The sequence below is a fragment of the Papaver somniferum genome, chromosome 5, assembly GCF_003573695.1.
Source record: "Papaver somniferum cultivar HN1 chromosome 5, ASM357369v1, whole genome shotgun sequence".
NCBI lineage: Eukaryota > Viridiplantae > Streptophyta > Magnoliopsida > Ranunculales > Papaveraceae > Papaver > Papaver somniferum.
In genome coordinates, this window is record NC_039362.1 from 129,804,665 (window position 1) to 129,817,690 (window position 13,026).

Sequence of the window (13,026 nt, forward strand, 5' to 3'; positions counted from 1 at the left end):
CCAAGTTATTGATTTTATGAATTAGTTTTCTCTTAATATTATCGTTTAATTTCTCCTGCGTATAATAATTGCATGATTGGTGTATTGCAATATGATTGAATGTATGTTTATCTAAGTCTAGAATTGATTGAACTCACATCCATATCTATAGCTAATTTTTGGTTCATCATCGAGCGATAACCTTGCATACGAGTAGCATGATATGATTATGGTTTATATATAGTGATACATCCTTGTAATCATATGTAGAAATTGACCTTTGTTCGAATTGTTTGCGCAATGTATTTCAATTGCATTGATTAGCCTCTTTCACAAATCTTAATGCTCTTTGGGAATTGAACTTGATTAGCGCAAGGCGTCGAATTATTCTCTAGGTAGTATTAATACTTGCGTTGTTTTACATGGAAGTGTGATGATCTTAGGAAATTTACAGAATATTCTTGCAGTAAGGTATTCTAAGGCTTTTGATGATAGCGAGATTAAATACGAATTCTAATCATACATTCAATGCTAGTTGACAATTGAAGATGAAACCTTTATCCAATATTTTCACATCCTTGATTTGCTTGCTTTGCTTTTATTTTATTCTAGTTTATAAAAATCAGAAAATCCCCCCTTGTTTTATATATGAAATCGAAGCAAATTGAAAATCCAAGACCTCTCTATGGGAACAATCCTTTCTTGCCCTTGCTATATTATATATTTTGAGTAGTGAGAAAGTAATTTATTTTTGACGCATACAACGGTGATCACTGTTCTTGTGTCCAATTGGGATAATTGTAAAGATGTTTGCTTAGATGTGACGATTGTTTCGCCCTTTGCAGGGAGTAATGGTCGTTCTTTGGAGGTGGGCCAGGCTATCAAGGATGTTGTTATTCGCAAAAACGCCAAGTATTTGGAAAAATGGACATCGCAAGGCTATGGGTTTGGTGTTTTAGCTTTTACTACCCTTGGTGAGCTTGGTGACGAAACGACAGATTTTATTAAACGCCTTCGCAACTACATGGCCAGTCATGATGCTAATGTGCAAGTACGGGATTTTCTTTTTCATAGGTTAAGTGTGGTCGTTCAAAAAGGAGTTGGAGCCCACCTTGTTTTTCGCCTACCGACTAGTTTCGACTAGTTTTTTGAATAAAATAAAAAATAAATAATGAGAAAGAGAAACACTTGGAAAAAGTACAACAATTGGATGCCAACAACCACTTAACATGCGATTATCATTTGTTGCCGATTATTGATTGGACATCACTCCGATGGTGAGTAATTCTTTTTATGGTACGATTATTGATGGGATATCATTCTGATGGTGAGCAATTCTTTTTATGGTAAAAACGGCCTGAAAGTCAGGTGTGTCATAATATTTTAGTTATTTTCACCCAACCCTAAAAGGTTTTCGCTTATTTCATCTTCTCTCTCTTCATTGATATTCTTCATCATCCTCGTCTTCTTGTTGAGTTGTTTCTGCAACTTTTCTTGTTCATCTCTAAAGTTTCTCCTCTCTTTAGATCTGGTCACCTTCTTATTTCGTTATCCATCTATTTTTTTGTTCTCGATTTTTTTTTCCTGTTTATAAAAAGTTTTGTTTTTGAGAAGAACCCTTACAGGTTCCATGCATCTCTCAGATTTATTTAGCTGCGAATTTTCTTATGTTATAATCCCTTCGGTTGACACTCAAACCAGTATGTAAGATATTACGAGAGGTTTTCAGTGCTTTTTATACTTATATATATCTAGGTGTATGAATTGTGTATTGGAAAGAGTTACAATGGTTGCAAGTAGAATTGTCTTTATACATTCGATCGTTAAAGCAATTATATAATTAAAAAGAGAGATGTACATAGTTTTTATTTTCTTTAAAAAAATAAGCACTTATTCGTTACCTTTGTTATATTTTTCTCAAAGCAAGATTGTATTAAAAACGTGTAAGATCGGCTTTTATTTTTATTTTCGTATGGTAGAAATCTAAGAAATAATTGGTAGTCATGGTATTTCTTAGCAAAGTCGAGTTACATATACTTTCCCTTCAATTATTTATCTTTAGCTCTGCCTCGGAGATGAACTACGTTTCAGAAATGGTTATGCCATCAAGCTCAGATGTTGAAATTTCCCATTGTGCTGATCATAAGGAAGTTTTTTCAGAGCCCTTGATTCTTGAGCCTTTGCCCTTATCAATGCTTCCACCTGAACCTGAGATCACTGATGAAGAATTTGAAAAAGAAGTGGATTTGATGATGATGGATACTGACTCTATGTATGCGGAACCTTCGGATGCTCATGGTCTAGTAAGTTCTTATACTCTACCGCTTATTTTCTGTGTCTCTGCTGCTTAATTATTTGTTTTGTTTTTTGCCTTGCTGCTTAAATTAGTTTGTGGGTTTTCTTTCTAAGATGAAGTTCTTGTGTTGGAACATAAATGTATGTTGCTCTGATAGAAAATGGTTACATGTCTTAAACTTATATAGGAAATTTAGATATGATGCTATCTGTTTGATTGAAACTATGGTAGATGAGGAGACTGTTCGCAAATATGTTCATAATTTACCCTTTGATGTTTGGTTTGTTATTACCTCGGTGGGTAAGTCTGGAGGACTAGATTTAGGTTACTTTGAAAAATCCAACATAGAAATTATAAACTCTTCCTTCAACATGATTCATTTGGTGTGTGACATAACTCCGCGTATTAAGAATTGTCTTATTTCTTTCGTTTATGGATCTTTAAACAACTTGGGTTTGAGAACACAATGGAACCTTCTTAGTAGTATAAACAATGAGATAAACAGAACTTGGTTACTTTTAGGTGATTTCAACTTTATCATGCATGACTCTGAAAAACTGGGTGGTAATATTGAAAATTCGATTGTTCCGAACTTTCTGAGAAACAAAATGATTGAGTTAAATCTGAATGAAGTTTACTCCTTTGGAAATCCTTATACCTGGTGCAATAGACGATTCAAAGTTCATGCTGAGCTTATATTTGAAAAGTTGGATAGGGGTTTTATAAATGATAAATGGATTTCTTTACTGCCGCATACTAGGGTCACAAATCTAGGTCGTGTCTATTCTGACCACTGCCCTGTCCTTCTCAACTACTTTCATTTCAAAGACAAACTTTCCATTCCGTATAAATTCTTTAGATGCTGGCAAATGAGTCCAGATTTTAAGAATGTTCTTATAAATTCTTGGTCTAAGTCAGTTAAGGGTTCATCAAGTTTCATTGCTGCGAGTAAGCTTAAAAACCTTAAGCATGATTTAAGTAATTGGAATCGGAATTCCTTTGGGCATATAAAAACTACAATAGGAAAATTAAATGCTGAAATTGAGAAGCTTCAATCTTTGCCATATAATCCAACGATTGGGTCCTTCATTCTGAATTACTCGAAGCAACTTGATTATTGGTATGAGGTTGAAAATTCTTTTTATAAACAGAAATCAAGAATTGATTACTTCAACTATTATGATAAGAATACTAACTTCTTTCATAATACAGTTAAACTCGGAAATATGTATATACTATACACACTTTACGTGACAGTCATGGTAACTGGTTGGAATGCAGATACCAAGTTGTCTCTCTTATTTCTGGCCACTTCAAAAATATTTATACTTCTTCGCAGCCTAATAATAGCGTAATTGAGGAAGTTCTTAAAGACATTCAGCCTATTATAACAAATGATGTTAATACCAGACTAACTGCCATTCCTACTTCGGGTGAAATTCTTGATACTGTTAGAAACATGGCTCCTTGGAAATCGCCGGGGCCGGATGGTTTCCCTGGTGGATTCTTTAGAGAAAACTGGAATGAAGTATCTTTAGAAGTTATTAATCATGTGCAATCTTTCTTTAGGACCAAATTTTTTCTTAAACAGCTGAACCATACCTTCATTGCGCTGATTCCTAAAGTTAATAACCCAACAAGTCCCCATGATTTCAGACCTATTAGTCTTACAAATACAATCTATAATATTATCTCAAAAATTCTTACGAATAGACTAAAACCCTTACTTGATACTATTATTTCGCCTTTTCAGTCTGCTTTTATAGCAAATAGACAAATTCAAGACAATATTCTAATAAGCCATGAAATTTTACACTCTTTTAAAACTAGGAAAAGGAATAATAATAAGAATGGGTTTATGGCTATTAAGTTAGATTTATCAAAAGCTTTTGATCGCCTTGAGTGTCCTTTTATTATTGTTGTGTTTAAAAAATTGGGTTTCTCTGAAGATTGGTGTCATCTTATTTTTCAATGTATTAGTTCGGTGTCGTACTCGGTGCTGGTTAATGGATCTCCCAGTGATATCTTTTATCCTTATAGAGGAATAAGGCAAGGAGATTTCCTTTCCCCCTACATATTTATATTATGCATGGAAACTTTGTCTCAACTTCTGCTGAAAGGTGAAAAGGACAATCTGATCCAGGGATTTAAACTCAGGAATCATAGTCCTTCAATTTCCCACTTGTTCTTCGCAGATAACTGCATGTTGTTTATGAAAGCTTCCTTAACTTATGTTAGAAATCTTATGAAGATTATTGATTCTTTTGCGCAAGCTTCAGGTCAGGCTATAAATTTTGAAAAATCTGGTTTCTTTACTAGCAATAAAATGCATCACAAACATGTCAAGCTTTTAGCTAGAACCCTTGGTATTAAATTCCTAAGTTCCTCTTAAAAGTATCTTGGTACCCCTTTATTTATTAATAGAGATAAGACTAAAGCTTTTCAATTCCTCAATGATAAATTCTATAGCAGATAAGTAATTGCAAGAAAACTAACTTGAATGTTGATGGCAGAACTGTAGTCACTAAACATGTTTCTTTCAAGTCTAGCTGTTTATCATATTTCTAGTTTCCCTTTCCCTAAAATGATTACTGCTAAGATTGACTCTATTCAGAGAACATTTTGGTGGTCGAAGAAATACCCTAGGAGAGCTGCTTACTATCGTTCTTGGGGTGATATTGGTAAATCCAAATTGAATGGTGGACTAGGAATTAAAAATTCTTTTGCTACTAACAGAGTATTTATTGCAAAAATTGGTTGGAGATTGTATAAAAATCCAGATCATTTAGTTTCTAAATTCTTCAAGGATAAATACTACCCAAATCAAAATATGCTAGAGATAGACAAAGCTGTTGATTCTGCTTCTTGGACTTGGAAGGGTATTGTAAAAGGTTTGACTTTCATTAAGGCTAATATTGTTTACAAAATTAATGATGATAAGACTACAAGAATTTGGACTTCTAATTGGTTACCTTTTAGTGATTCTCCTCCGAATTCGATGAATCCTAATTTCGTAAGTTACAGTTTTGTTAGTGATCTTATTGATGTGCAGAGTAACTCATGGAATATTAGTCTTATTACCTCGTTGTTTTCTCATGATGTAGTCAACAAAATCCTTGCTCTTCGAATAAATACTAGTAAACAAGACACTATCATGTGGGCTCACACTAGAAATGAAAGTTTCACTATTAAATCTGCTTTTAAAGTGTACATGAATAAATCTATAGCTCCTGAAGATGCTTTTTTTTGGAAGAAAGTTTGGTCTTTAAATTGTCTCCCTAAAATTAAGTGTTTTATGTGGAAAATTTTTGCTTATATGTTGCCTGTTAACTCTCTCCTTGTTCTGTATAATCCTGCGGCTGATGATTGTTGTTCTCTTTGTAAGAATGAGTCTGAAACTGTGATGCATCTGTTCTTTAAATGTCCCATGGTTGTCCATATTTGGTTTCCGCTCTCCTTACAACATATGGTTGCTGGGAATTTTGATTGGGTGGATGATACTTTTATGAATTGGTTTGATAATAATCTGGGTACCTCTCCCTTTATTGTTGATTGGCCTAGCATTGGTGCTATAGTAATGTGGTCTATATGGAAATTTAGATGTGATGTGATATTTAAAAACTCTACTATCAGTTTGGACAAGGTTATTTTGGATACTAGAAGGATGATCAACACCTTTATTGCTCCTCCCTCGCCCTCTGTTAATTATTTGAGTGAAGAGATAGTTAAAACTCCTCTGCAGAATGTTGATTATGTTATCTTTCTGGATGGCTCTTATAAAGATCTTAATATGGATATTGGAATTGTTCTTTGTGATAATGCAGGAAGAGTAATCCAGGCAAGAGCAGACTTTGGACTAATTACAGGTGATGTTGGTGCTGAGGCAACATCCCTATTTTTGTCTATCTCTTGGGCAGAAGAGATGAATTTGTCCAAAGTCCTATTTGTCAGTGACTGCCTTCAGCTGGTGAAGTTCATTCAAGATGGCAAGGATGTTGTTGACTGGCTTTGTAGTGATCTTTTAGAAGATTGTCGGATTTCTATTTCAAATATTACTAGCTTTAGGGTTGTTCATATTAAGAGACTCAAAAATAAGGTAGCGGACCGGCTTGCACGTCGGGCTAGAAAGTTTAAGTTGAAAACTTCTTGGATTTCTATTCCTCCCTTTTTGAACTCTTTGTTGAGGAAAGAACCTTTATCGGATGTTTGTAATCTTCTTCTCAGTTAATGCCATGGTGTTGTTTCTTAGCAAAAAAAAAATTATTTATTTTTTATTGATGATACTGTTTAAGTCCAATTATAACGAGTACTAATACATTAAGTGCTCCAAACAGGTGCGTGTTGGAGTCGCCTTAGAAAACACTCCCGCGTGTGTAAACGAGTTGCTCTACCAACTGAGCTATTGCCATTGTGATAGATGGTTATAGAACTAATTTCTTGTCAAGGTGAATCTTCTTTGATCCGACATGATAGCTTAAAAATAAGATTGCATCTATAGCTCATCTCTCTTCATTGGATAAACAACTTGTAGGAAGGGATGTGAACCCTGGATACACAAATCAAGTTCAGACCAAATTGCTGAATGTTAGAATTTCAATGAGGGTACTGTTTTAGTTTTATTAACACATTGTTCCTTTTATACATGAAATCATTCATGTGAACAAAATGTTATGCCCTGTGTAATTGGTAATAAAGGATCACCTGGTGTTATTGCTTAGATAATAACGAATGTACATGAATCCACAAAGAATTTGTAGTATTTTTGGGATTTTAGTATTGTTGTCAGTGTTTTTGTTTATATAATTTTGATAATTGCTTAATGAGACAGTCGTTAATAGTTAGTTGTTTTATACTCTAAATGCTATACTCTTGATGCAATGAACTTGAAGGCATAATGACTTGTGAAACTATTGAAAATTTGATTCACTGTAATTTTTATATCTTGTAATTTCAAATTTTATGTGGAGTTGATACAATATTTATCATCTTGGAAAGTGTTCTTTGAACCCAGATGCCATATAGTTTTTTGTTACTGTCAATTATTTCCGTGGTATATTCTATTATTCAAGAATTTTGGCGCAAGTAAATCGTGTTTCCGCTTTCGTTGAACATTGGCTAATTGGAATCTTGGTACTAAGTAATTATATATTAATCTGTGAAATTACTTTGTTGATTCATGATCTGCACAACGAGTCACTGCATTTTGTTGCTTATGATGTCTAATGAGAGTGTCCTGTTAAATTTACTTTGTTTCAGGAGTGAAGCCTATTGTTAGCGAGGCAAAGTGGTTGGAATTCTGTTTGTAACCTCTGTCCAAGGGTGGATTAGGCCTTCCAAGATTAAAGCCTTTTAATAAACCTTTACTATGAATGGTGGTGGAGATGTAGAGAGAGGAACGCTTTTTAGGTCAAAATTATTAAGGAAAATTATGGTGACACTCATTCTGTTTGGAGAACTAAAGAGTATAAGGATCCTTATGAGTGAGCGTGGAGACATATTAATTCAGTGGAGGCTAGTTCAAGATTGGCATAGGAGATTCTATCAGGCCTTGGGAGGACAAATGGTGCAGTGAGGGTATTCTTTCATCGTTGGCCGCTTCTTTGTATACTATGTTAACCCCTAAGAACATTTCTCTCCTGGCTGCTAAAGGTTTAGGTGAGGCTGGTTACTCTTGGGAGCTTGGTCTGAACACTAGGACGGGATTTTATGGCTGCAAGATTGAACAATTATCTATATTGTGTTTGCTTGAATTTATTCAGCTTTGTCCAAGTGATCATGAAGATGACATGATTTGGTTGATTAGGTCATAAGAATGGTGTCTTTTCAGTTAAGCCTGCTTACCCGAAAGAACAGTTTGGTGGATTCTCAAGTATGTGGTTTTTCCTTCAACAGGCGGTATTGAATAGACCTCCTACTCTGGTGAACGAAGATGCTTATATGGTTTGGGTTGAGGAGGAGAGTTAGTGTTTTACTGTCACTTCAGCGTTTAATGCAGCTACAATGGTAATCATTCTTTCCTGTAATTTAGAAATTAGTCTCTTAAATGGCCTTGGAAGGGAGGCCGGACCAAGAAAAAACAGGCAAACAAGGTACCAAAAAGGGAGCTAGTTTTTAAGGTATGCCTTCTCTGATATCAACCAAGTGAACAAAGATAGTGTTGTGGAAGCAGCCTAAATGATGTTTGCTCGCTCGTTCTGTTTCGCTTTTGTTTTTAGGAATATGTCTTATTCTGTGAACAGTATCTTAAAATTGGGAATAGTCAATTTAAGTCAATCTATCAAGTTGACCAGTCTTTTTCTTTTTCTTTTGAAGGTATGTTGACCAGTCAAAATCTCGTGAGACAATATATCTCCGCTTTTCTAAATTACAACAAGGTTATCAGTCTAAGGCGAGATCCACATGCGCTCTATTTACTTTCCTTCTCATCGAGAAGAGCTGAAGGAACAGAGAGAAGCCCGAAACAAGTAGAGAGAAAGGAGATAAGAAAAATCGACAGTAAGGCAGCAAAATCGAGTGAAAATATTGTGTCTGTTGATTTGAAGATGATCTGGTATAATTGAAAGAAGATGAAGATAACTCAGTGACCTGATTGTGTTTTCAATCCATCTAGAGAAAAGGCTTCAATAGAGATCGTTGGTCGTCAGAACATGTAAGTTGTTCAAACCCACGCATAGTTTTCATAGTATTTCACCTTTTATGTGGTTTTATTTTTGTTTAATTGAAAGATTGAATGAAGGTTTCTGTTATATTGATTTTAGGGTTTTCAGAATTAGGGATCTTGTTTGAAACATGAACTGTATGGATTAATTAACATGTTGGAAACATATGTTACTGTTGTATGCTATAACAATTGCGATCAAGAGTAGATTAGGTGGATTGCTGAACTTTGCTGTGTAAAAGAAAATAACATGTTTTGGATCTAAGTGTCTGTACCATCAAGTGTTGCTTTATATCATCAACTGGTCTCATTTGTGTAATGATAGGCATTATGTGTATGAATTGTGAATTGTGAAAAGATCATGTATGATTATCTTGTATCTGTGAAGTACTATTGATTCTTATACTTTCAGTTAATATTAATTCGACAACATAAAATGAGGACCTTACGAATTATTGTACGTTTGGGCATTTCTTGAACAGATACAGAAAACGCCTCTAATCAATTTGTCTATATTAAGAAAATTAACTTGAATGTCTATTTGAAATTTTGAGCTTTATAAAGTTGTGAATCAGTACCTAACAGGAGCATGTGCTAGCTGGTGCATTTGCTTGGAATGATGGTTATTCCTGGAGATTATGAAAGAGATTGATTGTTGCCTTAGTATTTTTAGTTCGTAGTATGCTTTATTATGCGATTTCTGGACTGGAAGAATTAATGATATCTAATCTATCAAAAATTGTTGTATCTTGTCAGTTAATTGGCAGTATGTTATCCTTCCATGCGTAGTGTTTATAATTATATACATGCTGACTGGGGAATTCATAATATGTCTGTGGATATCATAATCTCATCAATTGCCTTGTCCACTTTGATTTTAGATCAAATACCTCCCTGATTACCTTCATCTATGGAGCTCTGAACCCTAATGACAATGCTTTGCAATGGTCCAGAATCAATAACACCAACATAGTAATCCTTGGTTCCTTAACTATTGGTCACCATAGCTTCATTTTCTCAAATGATGAAAAAGATGGAGTAAACCCAGTACTTCAATCCGAGTGAGTTGGATATGAACAACATCCTCTTCCAGGGCATGGGCCTTCTTCGTAGTATGCCTTACTTAGATAACATCTTCGCCTGGCGTAATAGACAATCTGGAGAGGATTTTGTTCTGGAAAGGCTTGATTGAGCCTGTACGTCTATAGAGTGGATGGAAAGTTTTCCAAAACTGCTCTCTACCATCTTACCTGTATGAGCAGTGATCACTGTTCCATTCTTTTGGCTACCTCTTCTCAGTTAGACAACCCAACTAAGAAACCATTTAGAGTAAACAGAGCGTGGTCCAGAGACTCTAACTATCAGAAGATTATTAAAAATAACTGGATTTGTCAGGTCAATGGTTCGGATGCTTTTAGACTTGCCAGAAGTCTGAAGAATGCCAAGTTTGCTCTTAGGGACTGAAATCACAATAGTTTTGGAAATATAAAAACTCAAATTGCCTATATCGAGTCCCAGCTGTCTTTGCTTACTAGAACTAGAAACAACACTGCTAGGATTAGAGGCATGAAGTGGAAGATGATTACTGGAAACAGAGAGGTAAAGAAGAAGCTATGAAATTAGATGATAGAAACACCGCATACTTCCATAACCAAGCAAATTTTAGGAGAAAAGAACCCAAATTGACTCCTTACAGAGCAACTTAGGTATTTGGTTAATAGAGAAAGATGAAATTGAAGAGTAAGTCCACAATTAGGTCTTCAAATCTGTGTTAGTGTCTTATAGAGTCTGGTTTTGTGCTGGTTGTATGCTTCAATTAAGTGACTTCTACTATATTATTTTTGGGGTCAAATATGTTACACGGTGTGGGATTCATGGTTTCATACTGAGTCAGGTTTGAATGGATTCAGGATTTAGGTCTAACTATACCATGAGGTTTTGTTTGATTTTGTTTGGGTAGCTCGTTATCTACTTGAACAGTATGACTGCAGGACATGATATTCATGCCTTGCAGGACAGTTAGACTGATCTGATCTTGTAGTTCTTGTAGTTTAAAGCTGTCTTATTGTTTTGTATTTATAGTATTGTACTTTTGGTGTGGCCACAGACTTAACCCCATTCATTTGTTATTTAAAATGTCATCAACTCCACTTATTGTAAGGTTCGGATATCATCAACTCTAAAAAAAAGCTTGATTCACAATGAACTCATATGGAAGTTGAATATTTTGTCTATGGTATAAAGATTGTGTAAAATGCCATTTTGAAACTTGCTAGGTATTTCTTGAACTGATATTGATCTGTTTTGCAGTTTCAAATGGCGGGAAGCTCCCGGAGGACGTTGATTAGTGAAATGCATGAGTTGGATAGTGCCTACCATGGCCATGATGGTGTTCATATTGCTCATGAAATGGAGAATGCAGCGACATACTTAAGGAATGGAAAGGCTCCTAAAAGACGGGGTTTTGAGGTGCTGAAAAAGGGAGAGTTTGCTGGCAACTTTGACGCTTCTGGCATACCAGGTACGAACACATTTGCTCATGGCCATGTCATTAGGAACTTTCGAGGAACTCTCGTGGATTTTGCATTTGGTAAGGCTGTCGATCCTTGTAAAGGAAATTCATCAGGATTTATGGAGATTTTTTCCTATTCTAAGATGATTGAGAGAGTGGATCCTAGAAAATGTCCGGTTCTAGAGGCTCGATGTGATAACGAGTTATCCATCAACGTTCTTAATGGGTCAAAGCCCTATGATGGATTTAAGCATGCTCGACACTATAAGAACATTATGAAACCTATCAGAGTTATTGAAAAAGCAAAATACCGAAAGGGGAAGTGAAGGTTTAAGAGGGTGGAACGTGAGGCTAATTTTGTAGATGACCATGTCTCGCACAAAGGAAGAAGTTTGGCAATTAACAATGATGTTGTTGGTAACCGTGAGATGTTAGAAAAATGATTGGACACTTAGAGAGTTTATCAATCGGGATTTACCTTCAGGGATTGGCTTCTGTTTTTTCCCCGAAGTGAAGGCAGCAACCTCTAAGAGACACAATTTGAAGAAAAGAGTATTCAGATGCGTCAACTGTGGGGAAGAGGACCATATCTCTAGAATGTGCCCGTACGAAGAAGTTTTGGAATCAGAAAGAGCATGCTTTAAATGTGGTTTGCCTGGTCATACAGCAAAGGGTTGTAAACGTAAAAGAGATGAATCAGATTCAGATGATGAATGAAGATGTATGGGTGATAAAGTAGAGTTTCATCAGTTTAACTTTTTAACTTTGGATCATTAGTTTGGGTCGAGATTACTACTCTTTTCAGCAGTTTATCTGTAGTTCTTAGTTTGGATTTAGTTTTAACTGTTAAGTTTCTTTAAAAGCTATTACATACTCTTAAATTATTATTACCTACTTAAGTATTTGGATTCTATTTATAGCTGGTATGATGTGTAGCAAGATTGCATACTAATTTGCAACATGGCGACATACAAAATGTTTCAGTGGTATCGTTCATCCACATATGTGGATCAGCCACCAGAAGTACACCTGCAAATTGTGTGTATAATCTACTCGTATTAGATAACCATAAACTCACCTTAATTCTTTAAGCTATTTTGATATGGATCATCCAGCATCATTCAATCCCAACTTATCTCATCAAAAATGCAATCGTGAAACTATCACTACTGCACAAGTGGGTGGACCACGATTTATAAAGGGGATACCAGTCCTATTAAGTGCTGATACCATTTCATCGATCCAACGGCCAGGATCGGTGGAATATTTTTTTTGTCCTAGGAATAAATAGTTAAAGAATGATGAACAAGGCTCTCCTAACAAAATGGGGATGGAGATTTGGTGAAGAATCTCAATCTCTATGGCATAGCATCATCCCTGACAAATATGGTGGGCCACAATCAAGGATCCCATAAATTCCATCCTCCTCCTATGGCTGTTCGTTCTGTGTGGAAACTCATCACCGTTCAAGCTCCAACTGTAAACTTCTTAATCTCTTCTATCTGTTGGAAATGGCAATACCATTGCGTTTTGGCAGACAAATGGGGCACTTCTGAATGTCGACATGTTCCTTGTACTATA

At 35.4% G+C, this 13,026-nt stretch overlaps 2 protein-coding genes across 2 annotated transcripts; both read left to right on the forward strand.

Moving 5' to 3' along the window:
* The first annotated feature begins 2,072 nt into the window (after positions 1-2,072).
* On the forward strand, positions 2,073-8,835 carry LOC113279597. Its single transcript, XM_026528277.1, has 6 exons — positions 2,073-2,282; positions 2,368-3,537; positions 3,615-4,554; positions 4,825-6,371; positions 8,168-8,234; positions 8,588-8,835. The coding sequence occupies exons 1-6, from the start codon at positions 2,073-2,075 to the stop codon at positions 8,833-8,835; spliced, it is 4,182 nt and encodes a 1,393-aa protein (XP_026384062.1).
* LOC113282699 lies at positions 8,667-12,371 on the forward strand. The gene is made up of 2 exons (XM_026531751.1): positions 8,667-8,924; positions 11,244-12,371. Exon 2 carries the CDS (start codon positions 11,250-11,252, stop codon positions 11,769-11,771), a length of 522 nt encoding a protein of 173 aa, XP_026387536.1. The 5' UTR covers positions 8,667-8,924; positions 11,244-11,249; the 3' UTR covers positions 11,772-12,371.
* The last annotated feature ends 655 nt before the right edge of the window (positions 12,372-13,026 follow it).